The sequence below is a fragment of the Pelophylax lessonae genome (assembly GCF_965119305.1).
Source record: "Pelophylax lessonae genome assembly, chromosome: 1".
NCBI lineage: Eukaryota > Metazoa > Chordata > Amphibia > Anura > Ranidae > Pelophylax > Pelophylax lessonae.
Window position 1 is genome coordinate 162,617,636 of NC_138768.1, and position 22,924 is coordinate 162,640,559.

The window sequence follows — 22,924 nt, forward strand, 5'->3', positions numbered from 1 at the left end:
ATGTTCATATTTGCATGTATATGGGGGCAGGAGGCTTTCAAAAATGTATTTATTTATTTTAATTTAATTGATTTACATTATTTTTTACTTTACTTTATTACTATTAAAAGGATGGTGACAAGCTGTCCCTCTTGCCCAGGAAAGGGAGGGGGTGGTCAGGAGGGGCGCACTTTTCCATACATGTAGGAGTGATTATCTTCACAACAAAAGCTGGCAGCCTGCAGAAAAAGGTATAAAAACCCTTGACAATAGTTGTCGAAGCGAAAAGGTTAAAACCTACTGGTGGCCCAGGATGTTAGGGAAGTCTCCTATTGCCAACACTTTCATGATTTATGTTAAAAAAATACCAAAATATTCACCAGTTGATGGCAGTGCACCGAATGCCATAAAATAAATAATCAAACCCACTTATTTGTCTATTTGCTTCATAGACTAGATGAAATAGGTAGATATTGATACAGAGTTCCACATGGGCAGAGTTGTATAAAGTACTCAAAACCCATACTTGAGTAAAAGTACAAGTGCTCGATCAAAAAGTGACTTGAGTAGAAGTGGAAGTGCTCAATCAAAAAGTGACTTGAGTAGAAGTACTAAAGTATTCAACATTTTTTGTACTTAAGTATTGTAAGTAGTTTTTATAAAACTTTTACTACTCAAGTACTGAAAGTAAAAGTACAAGTACTGTGTTATGTAGTTATTAAAGAAAGAAGTCAAAAGTTTGAACATCATATTGTTTTTCTATTATTTCAAATGCAGCTTTTATTTATACATACAGTAGCATTTATTTTTGAATGCGCTGATAATACACATGTTATGAGCTTCATGAAACCTGCCATCTACTGTTCTGGCAGTGGTAATTTTTATAATAGTAACGAGTAACTATGCAGCACAAAAAAAAAAATATCGGAGTAGAAGTATTGAAATCATTGAAAAAATGTAGTGAAGTAAAAGTGGAAGTAGGAGAATAAAATCCTACTCCAGGAAAGTACAGATACCGCCTTTCGGTACTTAAGTACAGTAGTGAAGTAATTCTACTTAGTTACTATACATCTCTGCACATGGGTATCCCTCTTAAATACTTTCATGCTAAAGTTTTACAAACACATCAAAGGCCAATTTAACTAATGCCCCGTACACACGTGCAGATTATCTGAAGACTTTTGTCTGCAGACTTACCAAAACCATATAATATGAGGTCAAACCTAAACACTTTCAATTTGTATGCAATCCGGCAGGCCCTTGCACTACATAGAAAAGGTAAATCTGAAGACAAAAGTCTTCAGATAATCTGCACGTGTGTACGGGGCATTAGAGTAGTTTTAGGGGTATTTTTTCTTGCTCTTTGTAGGATCTAGGAAAGAAGTCTCTCTTCTCCATTCTACTGCACAAATTGCTGCTTGCTCCCCATATCTCACCTGCAAATATAACAGCCATGTGTGGTTCTATTAACCACTTCAGCTCTGGAAGGTTTTACCCCCTTCCTGACTAGGCCATTTTTTGCATAACGGCAATGCGTTGCTTTAACTGACAATCGCGCGGTCCTGTAACGCTGTACCCAAATAAAATGAATGTCCTTTTTTTCCCACAAATAGAGCTTTCTTTTGGTGGTATTTGATCACCTCTGCGGTTTTGATTTTTTGCACTATAAACAAAAAAAGAGCGACAATTTTGAAAAAAAAAAAACAAAACAATATTTTTTACTTTGTGCTTTAAAACATACCCCATAACCCCCCCCCCCCCCAAAAAAAAAATCTAATTTTTTCATCAATTTAGGGCAATATGTAATCTGCTACATATTTTGGTAAAAAAAATCCTAATAGGCGTATATTGATTGGTTTGCGCAAAAGTTATAGTGCCTACAAACTATGGGATATATTAATGCCTTGTACACACGCATCGATAGTTGGCCGTGAATTTTCGGCCAACGTCTGATAGGCCGATTTTCGGCTTGTTAGTATGATGCTTTCGACAACCGACTGTGACTTTTCGGCCGAATAAAATCTGGTGTGCAGGCTATAAAATTTTTGTTGGCCGTCAACACAACGGCCGATTTTCCGTCAGTCAGTACAGATTTCGGCAGACAAAAATCTGATGAGCAAGACTGGCTCAGAGATGAAAAAACACACGGAAAGTAAACCAGCACATGACATAAATTCTGAAGTTGGTTTTTGTTGGCCGAGAAAATTCGTGTGCAGTCTAGAGCACATTTCACCCAACACAACAACACTGGACAAAAGTCGACCGATCGGTCGGCCGATAATCATTGCGTGTGTACGAGGCATTATGGACTTCTTATTGTTTTTACTCATAATGGTGGCGATCAGCGATTTTTAGCAGGACTGCAACATTGCAGCGGACAAAACTGACAAGGGGGGACACTCTTTGGGGACCAGTGACACCAATACAGTGATCAGTGCTGAAAAAAATGCACTACCGTTACTGTATAAATGACACTGGCAGGGAAGGGGTTAACACCAGGGGCGATCAAGGGTTTAAATGTGCTCCTAGGGAGTGCTTTCTAACTGTGGGGAAAATGGATGCCCTGGATGAAAAGCAAGATCTGTTTCATCTGAGATAATTTTTTTCCTACCTGACATAACAGCGGTCTGCCTTGTTTACATAGGCAGGCCACAATTCTATCATTCCGCGGAATGATCGGTGGGTCCCGGCGGCAATCGCCGCCGTCGGATCCGCTGTGTCCCGCGCCCCCCCCGTACATCACCTGCACAAAATCACGTACATGTACATGATTTTGCGCAGCCAGGCCGACCTGCCGCAGTATATATGCGGTGGGTGGTCCAGAACTGGTTAATACGACATAAGTGCAGCCTCTGATTCTTTGTGGCTGACAGCCAGGACAGTTGTAAATTAAAGGAAGACTCCAGGCTGTCTGGTGGCAGCTGATAAAACTGAAATACGTAATTTAATGTCCAGCCAGGGACTCATGTGTGACATTGCAACATATGTGAAAAAGTATCTTGCCTTTTTATTAATTAAATGTAAGGTCAATGTTATTCATAATATAAAAAATTACATTTATTGGTTGTCTGTTTTTAGCACTTTTTTTACATGTCTATATTACTGACATTTTTCTTGGTACAGCCGACAGGAAATGGGACAGCAGCAATCAGCAAATGTAGAGCCAGAGGAAATCGATGAGGGTGCTGTATTGGTGGCAAAAGTAGAAGACTTCAAGGCATCTAAGAAACTTAGAACTACAGTGAATGATAGAGAAATTGTAGTATTTCATCACTTAGGAAAATATAACGCCTTAGACCTCCGCTGTTACCGTAAGCAATTTTAACATGTAAAGACTGTATAATATACAGTATATATATAAACTGTATACACACACACACACACACACACTATATTGTTTAATGTATTGGGACGCCAGCCTTTACACGCACATGAACTTTAACCCCTTGCCGACCGCCGCACGACCATATACTGCGGCGGTCAGCCCCTCCTGGGCAAAGTGATGTATCGGTACGTCACTCGCCCACGAGCCTCTAGGGGAGGAGCGCGCACCACCGGAGGCGCGCTCCCGCCCCCGTTCGTTCCCTGACATCCCCGCGCGAGTGACCGGCGCCTCCGATGTCTCGGACATTGGAGGCGCCGGTCACTCGCGATCTCCCGCTGGAGAGGGAGACAGGCAGACGGCTAATTTAAACACAGCCCTCTGTCATTCTCCCTGGTGTAACAGCAGAGACTATATGATCCTGCTATGTAGGATCGTATGTCTCTGTGGCTACATCACTAGCCACGCCCCCCCACAGTTAGAAGCATGCCCCTAGGGACACACTTAACCCCTGCATCACCAAGAAAGTTAACCCCTTCCCTGCCAGTGTCATTTTTACAGTAACAGTGCATATGTATAGCACTGATTACTGTAGTAATGTCACTGGTACCCCCAAAAGTGTCAAAAATGTCAGTCAAGAGTCCGATCTGTCCGCCGCAATGTCGCAGTCTCGCAAAAAAAATTGCAGATCGCCGTCATTACTAGTTAAAAAAAAACAATAAAAATGACATAAATCTTTCCCGTAGTTAGTAAACGCAATAACTTTTGCGCAAACCAATCAAAATAGGCTTATTGCGATTTTTTTTTTTACCAAAAATATGTAGCAGAAAACAAATTGGCCTAAAATGTTAAAAAAGTTTGATTTTTACATATTTTTTATTTTTTTTGTCAGCTCTAATTCATCCCAAAGGTGTTCTATCTATCCAGTTGAGGTCAGGACTCTGCGCAAGTCAAGTTCCTTGACCCCACCACTACAAAAACAAAAGTCACTGTCCCCACCTATTGCTGGCCTTAGCAGCAAGGAGCACTGGAAGGGTAAAATATGTCAAATAAAACCAAAGAAATTTCCAAGCTCAACTTACCGACCAGCCTGCGACCAACCAAATTGACCTGTCTAACAGTATGTGTTAAAAACAGGGGTTTAGTCTGCACACATTTGCAAATTCATACGTAAGCTGCAGGCCCGCCAAGGCACCCTGTTACCTGCAGTCCCTAACTTTGACTTTTATGAGTCACTCTCCACCATCGAAATACATGCATTCTGATGAACAGATGGAGGGCAGGTGAGCTGGACGGAGCCCACCTCTCCTTAAAGGCGCAGGGGCACACTGAACACCCAGCACATTGCAACAAAGGTGTCAGTGCATTGCCTGACCAATTTATCAACAATATGACCCCAAATTCGCACATCCATAACTTTATGGGCCTTGCTTTGTGCACTGGTGTGCAGTCATGTTGGAACAGGAAGGGGCCATCCCCAAACTGTTCCCACTAAGTTGGGAGCATGAAATTGTCCAAAATGTCTTGATATGCTGATGTCTTAAGACACAGGTGTCAAACACAAGGCCCACGGGCCGAATGTGGCCCCCCAGGCCATTTCATGTGGCCCTTGCACCTCTCCTGCAGCTGCGGCACTCCTTGTCTCTGCCCCCACCTTGTCTCTGTAGTCGACAGCAGAGAGGACAGAACTCCTTTGCCAGATCCTGCACTCCTCTGTGCAGCTGTAGAAAGGCTCCTCTTTGCCCCCCCAGGACATGGGGTGCTCTGGACATCTAATCCTACAGATATAACCGGCCCTTTGAGGGCAACCATAATGCTGATTCGGCCCACGATGAAATGGAGTTTGACACCCATGTCTTAAGAGTTCCTTTCACTGGAACTAAGGGGCCAAGCCCAACCCCAGAAAAAATCCCCCCTCCACCAAATGATTTGGACCAGTTCACAAAGTAAGGTCCATAAAGACATGGATGAGCAGGTTTGGGGGGGGGGGGGACTTGACTGACCTGCACAGAGTCCTGACCTAACCCAATAGAACACCTTTGGGATGAATTGGAGCAGAGACTGTAAGCCAGGCCTTCTCGTCCAACATCAATGCCTGACCCCACAAATGCGCTTCCTGAAGAATGATCAAACATTCCCATAGACACACTCCTAAACCTTGTGGACAGCCTTCCCAATATTGAACTCTACAAAAGAAGACTGGGATGCCAATAAAGTTCAAAGTTACATAGTTACATAGTTAGTCTGTCTCACACACATTTACATACACACACACACACACTCACACACAAATACAATCCTATATATATATACACAATCCCATACCAGCAGGGGAAAAAATTATTTCCTCCTGATCCCCCAAAAGGCAATCGGATATTTCCTGGATCGACTTTACAAATACAGTTATATTATGTGTACCTAGGAAAGATTAACGTCTAAACCGCTGGCAACAAAAGTGAGTACACCCCTAAGTGAAAATGTCCAAACTGGGCCCAAAGTGTCAAAATTTTGTTTGGCCACCGTTTTTTTCCAGCACTGCCTTAACTCTCTTGAGCATGGAGTTCCCCAGAGCTTCACAGGTTGCCACTGGAGTCCTCTTCCACGCATCCATGATGAAGTCATGGAGCTGCTGGATGTTAGAGACCTTGCGCTCCTCCACCTTTTGTTTGAGGATGCCTCACAGATGCTCAATAGGGTTTCGGTCTGGAGACATCCTTGACCAGTCCATCACCTTTACCCTCAGCTTCTTTAGCAAGGCAGTGGTCATCTTAGAGGTGTGTTTGGGGTCATTATCATGTTGGAATACTGCCCTGTGGCCCAGTCTCCGAAGGCAGGGGATCATGGTTCCCTCAATGAACTGTAGCTCCCCAGTGCCAGTAGCACTCATGCAGCCCCAGACGATGACACTCACACCAGCATGCTTGACTGTAGGCAAGACACAGTTGTCTTTGCACTCCTCACCTGGTTACCGCCACACACGCTTGACACCATCTGAACCAAATCAGTTTATCTTGGTCTCATCAGACCACAGGACATGGTTCCAGCAATCCATGTCCTTAGTCTGCTTGTCTTCAGCAAACTGTTTGCAGCTTTCTTGTGCATCATCTTTAGAAGAGGCTTCCTTCTGGGACGACAGCCATACAGACCAATTTGATGCAGTGTGCGGCGTATGGTCTGAGCACTAACAGGCTAACCCCCCACTACTTCAACCTCTGCAGCGATGCTGGCAGCACTCATACATCTACAGTATTTCCCAAAGACAACCTCTGGATATGACGCTGAGCACATGCACTCAACTTCTTTGATTGACCATGGCGAGACCTGTTCTGAGTGGTACCTGTCCTGTTAAACCACTGTATGGTCTTGGCCACCGTGCTGCAGCTCAGTTTCAGGGTCTTGGCAATATTCTTATAGCCTAGCCCATCTTTCTGTAGAACAACAATTCTTTTTTTCAGATCCTCAGAGAGTTCTTTGCCGTGAGGTGCCATGTTGAACTTCCAGTAACCAGTAGAGAGAGTGAGAGCGATAACACCAAATTTAACACACCTGCTTCCAATTCACACCTGAGACCTTGTAACACTAACGAGTCACATGACACTGGGGAGGGAAAATGGATAATTGGGCCCAATTTGGACATTTTCAATTAGGGGGAGAACTTACTTTTGTTGCAGGTGGTTTAGATAATAATGGCTGAGTGTTGAGTTATTTTGTGGGGACAGCAAATTTACACTGTTATACAAGCTGTTCACTCACTACTTTACATTGTAGCAAAGTGTCATTTCTTCAGTGTTGTCACATGAAAAGAAAGAATAAAATATTTACAAAAATGTGAGGAGTGTACTTACTTTTGTGAGATACTGTACATATACAGGTGCATCTCAAAAAATTAGAATATCTTAAAAAAGTTATTTCAGTTATTCAATTCAAAAAGTGAAACAAATATATTTTATATAGATGTGTTACACACAGAGTGAAATATTTCAAGCATTTGTTTTCTTTTAATTTGGATGATTATGGCTTACAGCTAGCGAAAACACAAAATTCAGTATCTCAGAAAATTTGAATATTACATAAGACCAATAAAAAAAGGAATTTTAATGCAGAAATGTTGGCTTACTAAATGTATGTCCATGTACAGTATAGTATGCACTCAATACTTGGTCAGTTCTCCTTTTCATAAATTACTGCATCAATGTGGCGTGGCATGGAGGCGATCATCTGTGGCACTGCTGAGGTGTTATGGAAGCCCAGATTGCTTTAATAGCGGCTTTCAACTCGTCTGCATTGTCTGGTCAGGTGTCTCTCATCTTCCTCTTGACAATATCCCACAGATTCTCTAAGGGGTTTAGGTCAGGCGAGTTTGCTGGCTAATCAAGAACAGTGATACCATGATCATTAAACCAGGTATTGGTACATTTGGCAGTGTGGGCAGGTGCCAAGTCCTGATGGAAAATGAAATTAGCATCTCCAGTGTACTCACTTTTGTGAGATTCTGTGTGTATATATATATATATATATATATATATATATATACTGTATGTGTACTGTATGTGTGTGTTTATATATATATATATATATATATTGTGGGGGGACTAGCTCGGTGGCGGGTATGGATGACCCCTTGCAGGGGTGCGTTTACACAGGGAGCTAGCCGAGAAGTGGTTGCAAACAACAGTTTGGTTTATTCTTGCAATTTACTTCACACAAGTGCAAGCGTCAAAACATTGAAATAAAATAAAACACAAAATAAATCCTTGCCACTGTGGGCGGCTACCTTCTCACATACAGGAACCTACCTACGGAAGTCTGTCTCCAACCTACTGTTGGGCAGATTTGGCTGATCATACAGCAGACTATCAATAGTCTCTTTATTTTCTTTTCACACAACGAATGTCCATTGAACATGTCCCTTTTCTCTTCACATAGAGGACATTCCTTTGTTTGTCTCTTCACATAGCAAACAGTTCATTTATTTCTTTTCACATAGAAATAGTCCCAGACCTCACCTTGAGTAGTCTTCAATCTTGATTAATTTCCCCTTCACACAGGAAATGTCCATTGGTTTCTTTTCACAGAGAAACGATCCAAGACCTCACCTTGAGTAGTCTTCACACTTTTTACCCTCCTCAGGGCACATCGCTCCAGGAGGTCATCCCCTCCTATGCTCACACAGCTTCAGGGGGCACCCATCTGATTGTCCTCCGCTACCCACACGGCGTCAGGAGGCAGCAATCCTTCTCCCAGGCTCTCACAGCGTCGGGAGGCACACATCTGACTGTCCTCCTCTCTCCAGCCCACATGGCGTCAGGAGGCAGCAATCAATCGACTTCCTTTGGACAAATTATAGAGGCCTTAACTTCCTCATTCTGAACAGCTGAAGGCCTTTCAACTTCCTTAAGCCCTTCTAGCTAGCTTTGCAGCCGACACCCTATAGTAATTGGTGAATTTTCTAAACCAGGTGGAAATGTATCTCCTGTCTGTGACTACATCCACAGATTTACCTGACTTCCTGTCACAATATATATATATATATATATATATATATATACACAAACTCACTCTCATTGAAGATGAAGTATGACTTAACATGTTTTGTGTTTTGCAGATTCAGGAGGGCCATTACATCTTGGAGAGATTGAGGTATGCTCTTTCCTTAAACTGATTGTAAAGTCTCATGTATTTTTTTTTTTTTAAATAACAAACATGTTATACTTACCTGCTCTGTGCAGTTGGTTTTGAGTGGCCCAGATCCTCCTCTTCTCGGCTCCCTCTTCTTTTCTACTGGCCCCTCCCTTTTTTTGAGTGCCCCCACAGCAAGCAGCTTGCTATGGGGGCACCCAGGTCGAGTCACAGATCCCTGTGTCCATTCAGACATGGAGCTGCCACCCAGCCCCAACCCCACTCTTTCCTGATTGGTTGACTGCCTTTGATTAACAGCAGTGGGATCCAATCGCACTGCGCTGCTGTCTCAGCCAATGAAGAGGGGAGTCCAGGGCAGCTGAGACACTCCTGCAAGATCGCTTGATAGAGAAGGGCTCAGGTAAGTATTGGGGGGGGGGGGGCTGCTGCAAACAGAAGGTTTTTTTTATCTTACTAAATAGAATGCAGTAACAAAAAAAAAAACCTTCTGCCTATGCAATCTCTTTAAGCTTTACACAAAGATAGCCATCTTTGTTTCCAGCCATATTGCCGGCTCTTTTTTGCGCTATACTTTATAACGCTGAGAAGGAGCTGTCATTCCGCCCTGCCACTAAAGTCACCAGACCCGTCCTGCCGCAGTATATGTATGATGGTAAAGCCTTTTTTATTTAAAATAACAAACATGTTATACCTACCTGTTCTGTGCAGTGGTTTTGCACAGAGCAGCCTTGATCCTCCTCTTTCTGGGTCCTTTGCCTACGCACTTGGCCCCTCCCTCCTGCCGAGTGTCCATAGAACAAGCAGCCTACAAAGGGGTCACCCAAGCAGGCTCCTTAAAGGAAGAACCCCAGAGAGCCGAGGCTCTTGTGCACAGCGCTGGAGGACGATCGGGCTAAGGAAAGTATTCGGGGGGACTGTTGCACAGGAGGTATAAAACCTTGAGCCTTTACAACCACTTAAACACTTTTTTAAGCCCAACTCTAGCCAAAAGATTTTTATTTTATTCTTTTTTATTTGTATTCATTTTTTTCTTATTTGAATAGAGAACATAAGGATTAGAATCTCTGTTTTATTGCAGTCTGTGTCCCCACTGGGAAGATTTTGCCCTCACTTCCAAAAGACATGGTAAATCTCTCCACTTGCAAAATAGACTGCAATAAAATTGTAAATAAGCCAAATGGGGAAGGGTTAGATCCTATGTCAGGTTATTATAACTTTGTCGTCTTTCTGTCACAGTGACAACCACTCCCATTTAACTCCTGTGCTATTGTCACAGAGACAGAAAATGGGGTGAAATCTTCGCAACGAGTCACTGAGAGCAGTAGAAACTTCACAGAAGAATGTCCAGAACTGATGAAAAAAAGAGCTGGGCTTTAAATAATTACAGTGGGGAAAATAATAATTTGATCCCCTGCAGATTTTGTAAGTTTGCCCATTTACAAAGAAATGAAGGGTCTATAATATTAATCATAGGTGTATTTTAAATGATATCAACCAAAATCTAGAAAAAAAAACACATAAAAGAAATGCTATAAATTAAGTTGCAGTTCAGTGAGTATATTAAGGATTTGATCCCCAAGCAAAGTGTGACTTAATGTTTGGTGGAGAAACCCTTGTTGGCAAGCACAAGGGTAAGACGTTTCTTGTAGTTGGTTAGCAGGTTTGCACACATCTCAGGAGAGATTTTGGTCCACTCTTCTTTGCAGATCTTCTCTAAATCCTTAAGGTTTCTTGGCTGTCTCTTGACAACTCGACCGCGTATTGTTAGTACAGCTACTCACTAGGGGGGGAACCTCTGGGTGAGTCTAGGATGGAAAAGGACCTGGGATACTGGTAGACAACAGACTTGGCAGTGGCATGCAATGCCAAGCTGCTGCAAGCAAAGCCAACAGAATACTGGGATGTATAAAAAAGGGGATTCACTCCAGAAATAAAGAGATTATTCTCCCACTCTACAAGACTCTGGTCCGGCCACATCTGGAGTATGCTGTCCAGTTCTGGGCACCGGTCCTCAGGAAGGATGTGCTGGAACTGGAGAAAGTCCAGAGAAGGGCAACAAAATAATTAGGGGAATGGAGGACATCAGCTATGAGGAAAGACTACAAGCACTGAACTAATTCTCTCTGGAGAAGAGACGATTGAGGGGGGATATGATATCAATGTACATTTAATTGTACTGGCAACCCTAGCATATGGAAAAACCTATTCAGAGAAAGGGAATACAATAAGACACGTGGCCACTCACTAAAACTAGAGGAAAGGCGGTTTAACCTTAAAATACCCAGGGGGTTCTTCACTGTAAGAGCAGTAAGGATGTGGAATTCTCTTCCGCAAACCGTCGTATCAGCAGGGAGCATCGATAGTTTCAAAAAACTATTAGATGGGCACCTTAAAGACCACAACATACAGGGGTATGCAATGTATGGTTAACAGCAAACACACACACACATCATAGGTTGAACTGGATGGACTGATGTCTTTTTTCAACCTCACTAACTATGTAACTATTTAGCAGCTCCAACTGGAGCTGTCAGTTTTTTTTTTTTTTTTTATTCAACCCGCTGGGGTTAGACCAATTTTTTTTTATTTTTTTTTTATTTTTGCTATGGATTGAATGCAGAAGAGTTAAAACCCCAGTCAGATTTTTTTGCTGCCCAACACATATGTGCAGTGGTAGAAGGGTGGGCTTTATCGCACACTCATCGCACATATGCATCACTGGGAGGCAGATGTTTATGTGCTGAGAGCACGCTCGGTGCATGCTCCCAGCACAAAGACAGGTCTACATCTGGACTAAAGATCACTAGCCAGCGGGACCGACCTCCATTAATGTGACCACTGTGACAGTGGTCAAATTTTTGCCCTCTCCTTGGGCATTCAGAACTGTTTTAACAAACTTAGTTTCTATATCCGCAGCCCTTTGAATATGATATACGAAGAATTGGATGTAGCCTGGCTGGACCAATGTAAGATTTAAAAAAATAAATAAAAATTAAGCTTTACTTAATCATCTAGTACAGGGGTCTTAAACCATGGCCCTCCACTTGTTCAGGAACTACAATTCCCATCATGCCTAGTCATGTCTGTGAATGTCAGAGTTTTACAATGCCTCATGGGATGTGTACTTCCACAACAGCTAGAGGGCCGTAGTTTGAGGATCTCTGATCTAGTACAAAGCCCAATGACCAAGAAAACAGCAAATTGTAGCCATTCATAGGTTGTAGGTCAGAGATGGGACAAACAAAGTTTATGTATCACTTTCATGTTATGTCTATGATGATCCTAATACATTGACTCACCTCTGGGCGAGAAATTGGACGCATTTAAGGAGTGATTGCATAACCTCAAACATTTGTGAGATATCTTGTGATTTTACGTCACTTAGGAAATGCAATGTGTTAAGGGTGGTGTTCTGATAGAGAACTTAGCAGGAAGAACACACCATTTTATCTCCCTGTGCAGGCTCCATAGATGTTGATATCTTGTGTATTATCAGTAACAGCATACATGGAATGACCTTACCCTGCCAAATACATACATGGGGGCAATAATAGAACAGCATGACATTTTCTGCATGGCAGATTTGAATAGAATCGGAGTAAGATTTGTCTTAGGTTACTTTGTATTAAACTTTACGATATATTCACTATCACCACTTTGGTGAATTCCTGTAAGAGCCAGCTTTAACATTGAAAAAGAGGAACAATTATTATTTTCCACATAAAGACAGGGCACCCTTTTAGAACAAAGTATCTGTGTTTAGAGAATGTAGCAGAACATTTATGTAAAACACTCTGGAGTCTTTCTCAACCTTTTCAACACAGAGAAACCCTCAGGGAACCCCTGCTAAAATATAATACTATATCTACAACTCATGATATGTTAGTGTGATGGTCAGTAAGAAGAATGTTCCTGATACTCGTGGTCATTGGGAGGAAATACCCCCTTACAGATAGCTAAAAATATCAATGATTTCAGTGGGAACTCACCAGAGAGGCAGAAATTGCTCATTGCTCGATTGCCCCTAGCAACCTCTGGAGGAACCTCTGGGTTCCATGGAGCCATGGTGGAGAAACCCTGCTCTGGAGGAATGGCTATACACTGGAATCTAAAGAAATGCAAGGTCATCAGTTTCAGATAACATCTCCAATAATGCTTACGAGCAATGTATTCTAAACTCTACAAAACTTAAGTATCAGTAAAGCCTAGTACACACGGGCCAAATGTCAGACGACATTGGCTGGTTCAATAAAAACCGGCCAAGATGAGTGAATGGTAGCCGGCCTGGAAAATGGCTGAGAATGCTGGCTGGAGTGTTCTGGCGGGGTTGGGGGGCGTCCCCCTGTCAGAACATAATAGAACAGCAGGGTAGATTGCTGTACTAACATCTTATTGTTTGTACAGCGGCTCCAACTGGAGCTGTCAGGTTTTTTTTCGTTCAACCCGCTGAATTGAATGAAAAAAAAAAAACTAGTGATGTGCACTAGGCATTAGACCTCAGCCAGTTTTTATTATTTTTTTTTGCTATGGATTGAATGCAGAAGAGTTAAAACCCTGTTCAGATTTTATTGCTGTCTCTGACCCCATTAGGGACATTCTTGTTTACTTTCTGTCCTGGTGATCACTGTCGACACAGAAAGTGAGGAAGAATCTTTTATTTTACCTCTGAGAAAGGCGCTGAAATGAAATCTTCCAATGCAGAAACGCATTTTAATGATAACAGTTAAAGGTAGAGTTGTCCTTTACTTTGGGTTACCTTCCACTTAAATCCTGTTGTTTCCAATGAATAAAGGAAGCTGTATCTAAATTAGTAATTTTAAAGTGTGCCTTTCATTTCTGAATTATTTCAGTAACAGCAAAACTCTGTTTTTGCTTAGGAATGACTTAAAATTAGAGTTGAGCGGACACCTGGATGTCCGTGTTCGGCGGGTTCGGCCGAACTTGAAAAAAAAGTCCGGGTCCGTGTCCCGGACTTTTTCCGAACTTTACCCGGACACCGAACCCCATTGAAGTCAATGGGGACCCGAACTTTCAGGCACTAAAATGGCTCTAAAACACCAATGGAAGGGGCTAGAGTGCTGCAAATGGCAGCAAAACGTAGTTAAGAGCATGGCAAGTGCTCTGCAAACAAATGTGGATAGGGAAATAACTTAAAACAAACAAAAAAAAAACAGAAAAATAAAAACAATGTTCTTCATTTGTGAAGGACGAGGCCCATATGGAGTAGGAGGGAGGTTGAGGTGGTGGTGGATATAGGCGTGCGCACAGTGTGTGCCGGGTGTGCCTGGGCACACCCTAACCCCCAGGGCACATAGCATTATCGCTCTGTTTGCCAGTGAGGAGATGGGAAAGATCTCCCTCAGACCTGCTCTGCCATAAGAGAAATGCCACACACTTCTATTTCACTTTGCCAGCAGGGAGAGTAATGTATCGGGGCCATGTACATGTAGGCAAACACATGCATGTGTATTTAAACTTTGGGGTGCACACCCTAATGCAATAGGCTGCGCACACCTATGGGCGGTGTAGGTGGAAGCGGCGGTGGAGGAGGAAGAGGTAGCCAACACTGCTTTTTTTCAGTCATTTTAAATGAGGGTACACCCCAAAAGAGTGAGAAAGAGCAAAAATAGAACAATGGCTGGGTAAGGTCGGTATCCATCTCTATTCTGCACAAGGTACGGAAAAGTCCCGTGGGATCCATGCCTGGTTCATTTTAATGAACGTGAGCTTGTCCACATTGTCTCTGGACAGGCGGCTGCGCTTGTCTGTGATAACGCCCCCAGCCGTGCTAAATACACGTTCAGATAATACACTGGCTGCAGGGCACGCCAGCACCTCCAAGGCGTAAAGGGCAAGCTCGGGCCATGTTCCCAATTTGGAGACCCAGAAGTTGAAGGGGGCTGACCCGTCATTCACTACAAGTAGGTGTGTGCTGCCTCCTGCTAAGACGTTCCATATGAGCTGCTGGTGCTGCTGTTTGTTGTGGCGTGCTGACAAAGCTTTTCCACATTTCGGCCATGCTAACCCTGCCTTCTGAGGTGCTGGCGGTGCCCTGGTTGCGTTGGCGACCTCTTCCTCCTCCTCCTCCTCTGCCTTGTGCTTCCACTGTGGCCCCGCTGTCAGGTGGGAATGCCAGCAGCATCGCGTCTACCAGCGTGCACTTGTACTCGCGCATCTTGCGATCGTGCTCCAGTGAGTGAATTAAGGACGGTACGTTGTCCTTGTAATGGGGATCCAGCAGCGTGGCCACCCAGTAATCAGCACAAGTTAGAATGTGGGCAACTCGTCGGTCGTTGTGGAGACACTGCAGCATGTAATCGCTCATGTGTGCCAGGCTGCCCAGAGGCAACGAAAGGCTGTCCTCTGTGGGAGGTGTATCGTCTGTGTCCTCTGTATCCCCCCAGCCACGCACCAGTGATGGCCATGAGCTGGCCTGGGTGCCACCCTGCTGTGAACATGGTTCCATCTCCTCCTCCATCTCCTCCTCCTCATCCTCCAGAACTATGCCCCTGCTGGACAATTGTGTCCCTGGCGTTTGTGTGTGCAGGAACCCACCCTCGGAGCCCCTTGCGAATGACTGCCCTGAAAGCCTTGGAAATGTTACCTCTTCATCCTCCTCCTCCTCCTCATCCTGTGCCACATCCTCTTCCATCATCGCCCAAATTGTTTTTTGAAGGGGGCATAGAAGTGGGATAGTTAAGCTGACAACGGCGTCATCGGCACTGGCCATGTTGGTGGAGTACTCAAAACAGCGCAACAAGGCACACAGGTCTCGCATGGAGGCCCAGTTATTGGTGGTGAAGTGGTGCTGTTCCGCAGAGCGACTCACGCGTGCGTGCTGCAGCTGAAACTCCACTATGGCCTGCTGCTGCTCGCAAAGTCTTTCCAGCATGTGCAAGGTGGAGTTCCACCTTGTGGGCACGTCACATATGAGGCGGTGAGCGGGAAGGCCGAAGTTACGCTGCAGCGCTGACAGGCGAGCAGCAGCAGGGTGAGAACGCCGAAAGTGCGCACAGACGGCCCGCACTTTCTGCAGCAGCTCTGACATATCGGGGTAATTTTTAAGGAACCTCTGCACCACCAAATTCAGCACATGCGCCAGGCAAGGGATGTGCGTCAAACCGACTAGGCCCAGAGCTGCTATGAGATTTCGCCCGTTATCGCACACCACCAGGCCGGGCTTGAGGCTCGCTGGCAGCAACCACTCATTTGTCTGCTGTTCCATGCTCCTCCACAACTCCTGCGCGGTGTGTGGTTTTTCCCCCAAACAGGCAAGTTTTAAAACTGCCTGCTGTTGTTTACCCCTGGCCATGCTGAAGTTGGTGGTGAAGGTGTTACGCTGACCGGATGAGGAGGCGGTAGAGGATGAGGAAGCGGAGTAGGAGGAGTTAGGAACAAGAGGCAAACTGAACCGCCCTGCAATCCTCGGTGGTGGAAGGACATGTTCCAAATTGCTATCCGCCTCAGGCCCATCCGTCACTGCATTTACCCAGTGTGCCGTTAGGGAGATATAACGCCCCTGACCGTGCTTACTGGTCCACGTATCGGTAGTTAGGTGGACCTTGCCACAGATGGCGTTGCGCAGTGCACACCTGATTTTTTCCCCCACTTGGTTGTGCAGGGAAGGGATGGCTTGCCTGGAAAAGTAGTGGCGGCTGGGCACGACGTACTGTGGGACAGCCACCGACATAAGGTTTTTAAAACTGTGCGTCTCCACCAGACGGAATGACAGCATTTCAAAGGCCAATAATTTTGAAATGCTGGCATTCAGGGCAAGGGATCACGGGTGGGTAGGGGGGTACTTCCTCTTCCTCTCAAGTGTTTGGGAGATGGAAAGCTGAACGCTTCCACGGGACATTGTGGAGATGGTTGGTGACCCAGGTGGTGGTGTTGCTGACAGATCGTCTGTTTGCGGGGTGGCAGGTGCCGGTATCACTACAGATGTGGATGGAGAGGCCGAGACTGCAGCAGAAGAGGAAGCAGGAGGAGCCAGAGACGTTTCTTGGTTTTGAAGGTGTCTACTCCACTGCAGCTCGTGCTTTGCACTTAGATGCCTGATCATGCAGGTTGTGCTCAGGTTGAGAAGGTTTATGCCTCGCTTCAGGCTCTGATTGCACAGGGTGCAAACCACTCGTGTCCTGTCATCAGCACATTTTCTGAAGAACTTCCACACTAGAGAACTCCTTTGAGCTGGCTTTGGTGCACTCGTTCCCTTGCTGCGTTGGGCAGTAGCAGGTGTAGTGTCTAGGGCACGGCCGCTCCGCTTCTGCACCCTGCTCCCTCTTCTGCTGTGCTGGTGGCTCTGTGCGACCACCGCCTCTTCCTCCAAACTACTCAGGTCACCTGCATGACCTTCATTCCATGTGGGGTCGAGGACCTCATCGTCCTCCACATCATCTTCCACCCAGTCTTCACCCCTGCCCTCCTTGTCGGTCTCCACAATTCTGAATGCCGCAGCAGTTGGCACCTGCGTTTCGTCATCATCGGAGACGTGCTGCGATGGTCCTTCCATGTACTCATCTTGAGAAATAAGTGGTTGGGCATCGCTGCACTCAATCTCTTCCACTTCTGGGGCAGGGCTAGGTGGATGGCCCTGGGAAACCCTGCTGACAGAGTCCTCAAAAAGAAGAAGAGACTGCTGCATGACTTGGGGCTCAGACTGCTTGCCTGATTTGCAAGGGGGTGAGGTGAAAGACGGTTGGACATTGGCTGCAGGTGCCAACTCTGACCTTTCTGCAGTAGACTGGGTGGGAGACAATGTGAAGGAACCGGAGGCACTGTCAGCAACCCAATCTACTATCGCCTCTACTTGTTCTGGCCTCATCACTTCTAGAGGCGTATGATGCCCTACCAAATACTGCTGCAGGTTCTGTCGCCTACTCACACTTGAGGAAGGTGTTTCACTTGTGCGTGTAGCTGGCACAGATCGACCACATCCTCTCCTTGCAACAGGAGCTATACCAGCAGCACCACGACCCAGGCCACGGCCCCTATTTGACGGTCTCCTCATATTTCTGTAATTTATGATCTTGCCCTAGAAAGGTGTTTGTTGAATAGCGGAACAAAACAACAACAGTATCGCACGGGTGTATCTCACAGTCAAATATGCAAACTATGCCACAATTTATTTTTTTTTTTACCCCAAAAGGGTGTATATTGAATAGCGGAATAGGAAAAAGGATAAAAAACGGTGTATCTCACACGTACAAACACAGACTAGGCCCTGATTAAAATTTTTTGTACCCTAAAGGGAGGATGAGGAAGAGGAGTAGGAGGAGTTCGGAACAGGAGGCAAACTGAAGCGCCCTGCAATCCTTGGCGGTGGAAGGAGATGCGCCAAACAAATTTAAAAGGTGTATCTCACACGTACCGATACAGACTATGCCGTAATTTAATTTTTTACACTCCAAAAGGGTGTATATTGAATAGCGGAATAGGAAAAATTTTATAATACAGTGTATCTCACACGTACAAACACAGACTAGGCCCCGATTACAATTTTTTGTACCCTAAAGGCAGGATGAGGAAGAGGAGTAGGAGGAGTTGGGAACAGGAGGCAAACTGAAGCGCCCTGCAATCCTCGGCGGTGGAAGGAGATGCGCCAAACAAATTTAAAAAGGTGTATCTCACATGTACTGATACAGACTATGCCGTAATTTAATTTTTTACACTCAAACAGGGTGTATATTGAATAGCGGAATAGGAAAATTTTACAAAACGGTGGTGTATCTCACACGTACAAACCCAGACTAGGCCCCGATTACTATTTTTTGTACCCCCAAAGGCAGGATGTGGAGTAGGAGGAGTTCGAAACAGGCAGGAGGCACACTGAAGCACCCTGCAATCCTCGGTGGTATGAGATGCGCCCCAAAAATTGGAAAGGTGTATCTCACACGTACCGACACAGACTATACCGCAATTTAATTGTTTTTACCCAAAGGTGTAGATTGAATAGCTTAATAGAAAATATGATATCGAAAGGTGTATGTATCTCACACGTAGAGACCGAGACTAGGCCCAAATTACTATTTTTTGTACCCCCAAAGGCAGGATGAGGAGTAGGAGGAGTTTGGAACAGGCAGGAGGCACACTGAAGCACCCTCAAATCCTCGGCAGTATGAGATGCGCCCCAAAAATTGGAAAGGTGTATCTCACACGTACCGACACAGACTATCCCGCAATTTAATTGTTTTTACCCAAAGGTGTAGATTGAATAGCAGAATAGAAAAAATGATATCAAAAGGTGTATGTATCTCACACGTAGAGACCCAGACTAGGCCCAAATTACTATTTTTTTGTACCCCCAAAGGCAGGATGAGGAGTAGGAGGAGTTCAGTACAGGCAGGAGGCACACTGAAGCACCCTCAAATCCTCGGCAGTATGAGATGCGCCCCAAAAATTGGAAAGGTGTATCTCACACGTACCGATACAGACTATCCCGCAATTTAATTGTTTTTACCCAAAGGTGTAGATTGAATAGCGGAATAGAAAATATAATATCAAAAGGTGTATGTATCTCACACGTAGAGACCCAGACTAGGCCCAAATTACTATTTTTTGTACCCCCAAAGGCAGGATGAGGAGTAGGAGGAGTTCGGAACAGGCAGGAGGCACACTGAAGCACCCTCAAATCCTCGGCAGTATGAGATGCGCCCCAAAAATTGGAAAGGTGTATCTCACACGTACCGATACAGACTATCCCGCAATTTAATTGTTTTTACCCAAAGGTGTAGATTGAATAGCGGAATAGAAAATATGATATCAAAAGGTGTATGTATCTCACACGTAGAGACCCAGACTAGGCCCAAATTACTATTTTTTGTACCCCCAAAGGCAGGATGAGGAGTAGGAGGAGTTCGGAACAGGCAGGAGGCACACTGAAGCACCCTCAAATCCTCGGCAGTATGAGATGCGCCCCAAAAATTGGAAAGGTGTATCTCACACGTACCGATACAGACTATCCCGCAATTTAATTGTTTTTACCCAAAGGTGTAGATTGAATAGCGGAATAGAAAATATGATATAAAATTGGTGATTTATCAATAGCACATGTGAACAGCAGTGTCTTATATCAGTCAGCTCTGCTGCAGGCTATGGAGGGAAAAAAAAAAGAAAATTCCCCTTTTAAGTTTGTAATTTTTAACTAGATTAGTACAGACTATGCTACAATTTAATTTTTTTAACCCAAGGGTGTATATTGAATAGTGGAATAGAAAAAAGTGTATAACTTTTGAAATCACTCAATAATAGCACATGTGAACACAGCAGTGTATTATCACAGTCAGCACAGCAGCACTGAAGGAAAAACGCTGCACACAACTGACTGATAAAAAAGACTTTTTTCTCCCTCCTCCTCAGTGGGCAAAAAGATTGTGTTCACACCACCCCACACACAGCAAAATCGATGTGGACCACTGACACCTGCCTATCTCCAGACTCTCCCTAAAAGGATCGATAAGATCGGTCACTGCCGGCACTGCAAACCCCCCCCACACAGCAAAATCGATTGTAGAACACTGACCCTAAATATCTCCAGCCTCTCCCTAAAAGGATTGATAAGATCGGTCACTGCCGGCACTGCAAACCCCCCCCCCCCCACACAGCAAAATCGATTGTAGAACACTGACCCTAAATATCTCCAGCCTCTCCCTAAAATGCCAATATCTCGCCCTGCCTGCAGCACTCCGACCTGTCCCTCAATTCTTTTCGGACACAATATGATTTTTGCCTGTCTGTCCCTAATCAGCAGCCAGCACATATGATGTGTGCTCTGTCCCTGTACTACAGCATAATGACGCAGCGGCGCTCGGTCTCAAACTTATAAAGACTTGGTCACATGCTTCAGATGGCCAATCACAGCTACTAATACATTTGTAGGCATGGCTGGGATGGCTTAAGGCACACCAGTTAAACGCTTGTTGATTGGCTGTTGAAAGCCCGCCATTATAAGCGCGCCAATACATACAAACCCGGAAATAAAATGACCCGAACACGGATTTTTACCCGAACATTCGGGTAACAAAAATCCAATTATTCGGTACGAACACGAATAATACAGTCCGTGTTCGCTCAACACTATTTAAAATATTTTATTTTTTGTCCAATGGAAAATGCTTCTTCCTTTACTTAAAGTGTTACTAAACCCAGGACCCTGCATTCACTATATCTGGTCTCCCACAGTACACAGAACATGGAAATGCAAATATTTTAGTAAATATAAACTGCTAAATACCTTTTCTCATTGTGAATTCTATCAGTTCCTGGTAAAGCTTGTAGGGGACATTTTCATACTGCACTGAGCTGTGAGCTGTCCTATCAGGATGACCCTGACCCTCTGTTTGGACAGTGCTGATTGGCCCTGTGCTGATCACATGCACTCTCCCAAGAAAAAAAAAAAACTCTCTAGCAACACACACCAAACTGAGCATGTGCAGCCTGACTCGAAAGGCTCTGTTCTATCCGGACCTGTTCTGGAGTCCGTGGAAGGAGAGGAGAATCTGTGCATACAGGATCAAACAGCCTTCGCAGAGGATTAACCCCTTACATTCTACAGTAAGTTTAACAAGCATGCTCTACTACATATACAGATGGATTTTACTGTTGTGGGTTTAGAAACACTTTAAGCCTAGTACACACTATTTTTTTTTTTTTTTTTTAACGAAAAAACTTGACAGCTCAGATCTGATTCGATGTCAATGAACAATCCAATGTTAGTACAGCTAAACAATGGTGTTCTGACAGCTATTGTGTGGTCCCCCCCCCCACCAGAAAACTCCGGTCAGAGCTCTCAGACATTGCTAAGAGTGCTGTGATCAGGATCAGCTGAACGGCCGGCTTCTATCGGATCAGCTGCCATACACACAGGCTGAATGTCGGCTGGTTTTAATTAAACATTGGCATTCGTCCTGTGCGTAATATGCTTTACACTGCAGTGCTCTTTGCTGGCAGAGCTGAGTAGCAGCCACCCCCCCCCCCCCCCCCAGCACAAGTGTCCTCACATTGAGTAGTATTGCAGGGGAAGAGAGAGGCATGCCTGAATAGGTCTGGTACTGAGTGCTGATTACTGAGTATACATGGTCATTGTTCTAATTGCACTGCACACTCATATTTAGACTCCTTGCAGAACACTGTAAAAGGAATTTGGAAATACTACCCTAAAATGGGGGCTGTCTGTTTGACTCCTGATCTATTTCTGTGACTCCTATTTGGGCTTTAATCAATGAAAATATTTTCTAAAGATTGACACCCTGTCTCTGTTTGTTTCCAGGATATCGATGGACGGGCTTGTGTTATTTGTCCTTGGCACAAATTTAAAATAGTTTTGGAAAGCGGTGAAGGCCTTTATCAAGGAGTTGACCCCCGTGAGCCCAAAAGAACCAAAAAATGGTTCTCTAAAGGAGTGAAGCAGCGGACTCACAAAGTGACTGTTAAAAATGGTAGTATCTATGTTACTCTATCAGACACTAGCACTATGTGGTGTGACTCTGATAGCTATGCAGAAGAGAAGTTTAATGACCAGGCTTGCCCAGATCCAGTAACATAAGCTTGTATTTACAACTGCCATTGTCATTTTTCTTGTATGTGTTCTATTTAATTTTGTGATCCTTTATATTCAGAGGTTCTAATCCAGTATGTGTGCGGATATTCAGATATTCACATGCATTCTTCTAAATATATTAAAAATATAATACAATTTTACTCCAGGTTTGTTATTTTATCCTGATGTGTGCTGGTCTTCTATGCTTTGTCCAGTTTCTAGTCTTACTCTCCTGGCCTATAAATTAAAGTTGTCTTCTGACTGTCATGTTGATCTTCATCTTCAATACTTTGAGTCACTGACCCAACAAAAATATGCATAAGATATTTAATATTTACCAATCCTGATGCTTGTGCCGCTGATGCCTCTGCAATTGAGAAAAATTGCTTCTCAAAGTATCTTACAAAGGCAACGTTTCTGGGAGTGTCAAATTCCTGGTCCTCTTC

General features: G+C 44.4%; 1 protein-coding gene across 1 annotated transcript; it reads left to right on the forward strand.

The window, feature by feature from the left end:
• Positions 1 to 3,066: 3,066 nt before the first annotated feature.
• Positions 3,067 to 22,631, forward strand: RFESD (Rieske Fe-S domain containing). The gene is made up of 3 exons (XM_082243575.1): positions 3,067 to 3,290; positions 8,907 to 8,941; positions 22,209 to 22,631. The coding sequence occupies exons 1-3, from the start codon at positions 3,113 to 3,115 to the stop codon at positions 22,482 to 22,484; spliced, it is 489 nt and encodes a 162-aa protein (XP_082099701.1). The 5' UTR covers positions 3,067 to 3,112; the 3' UTR covers positions 22,485 to 22,631.
• The last annotated feature ends 293 nt before the right edge of the window (positions 22,632 to 22,924 follow it).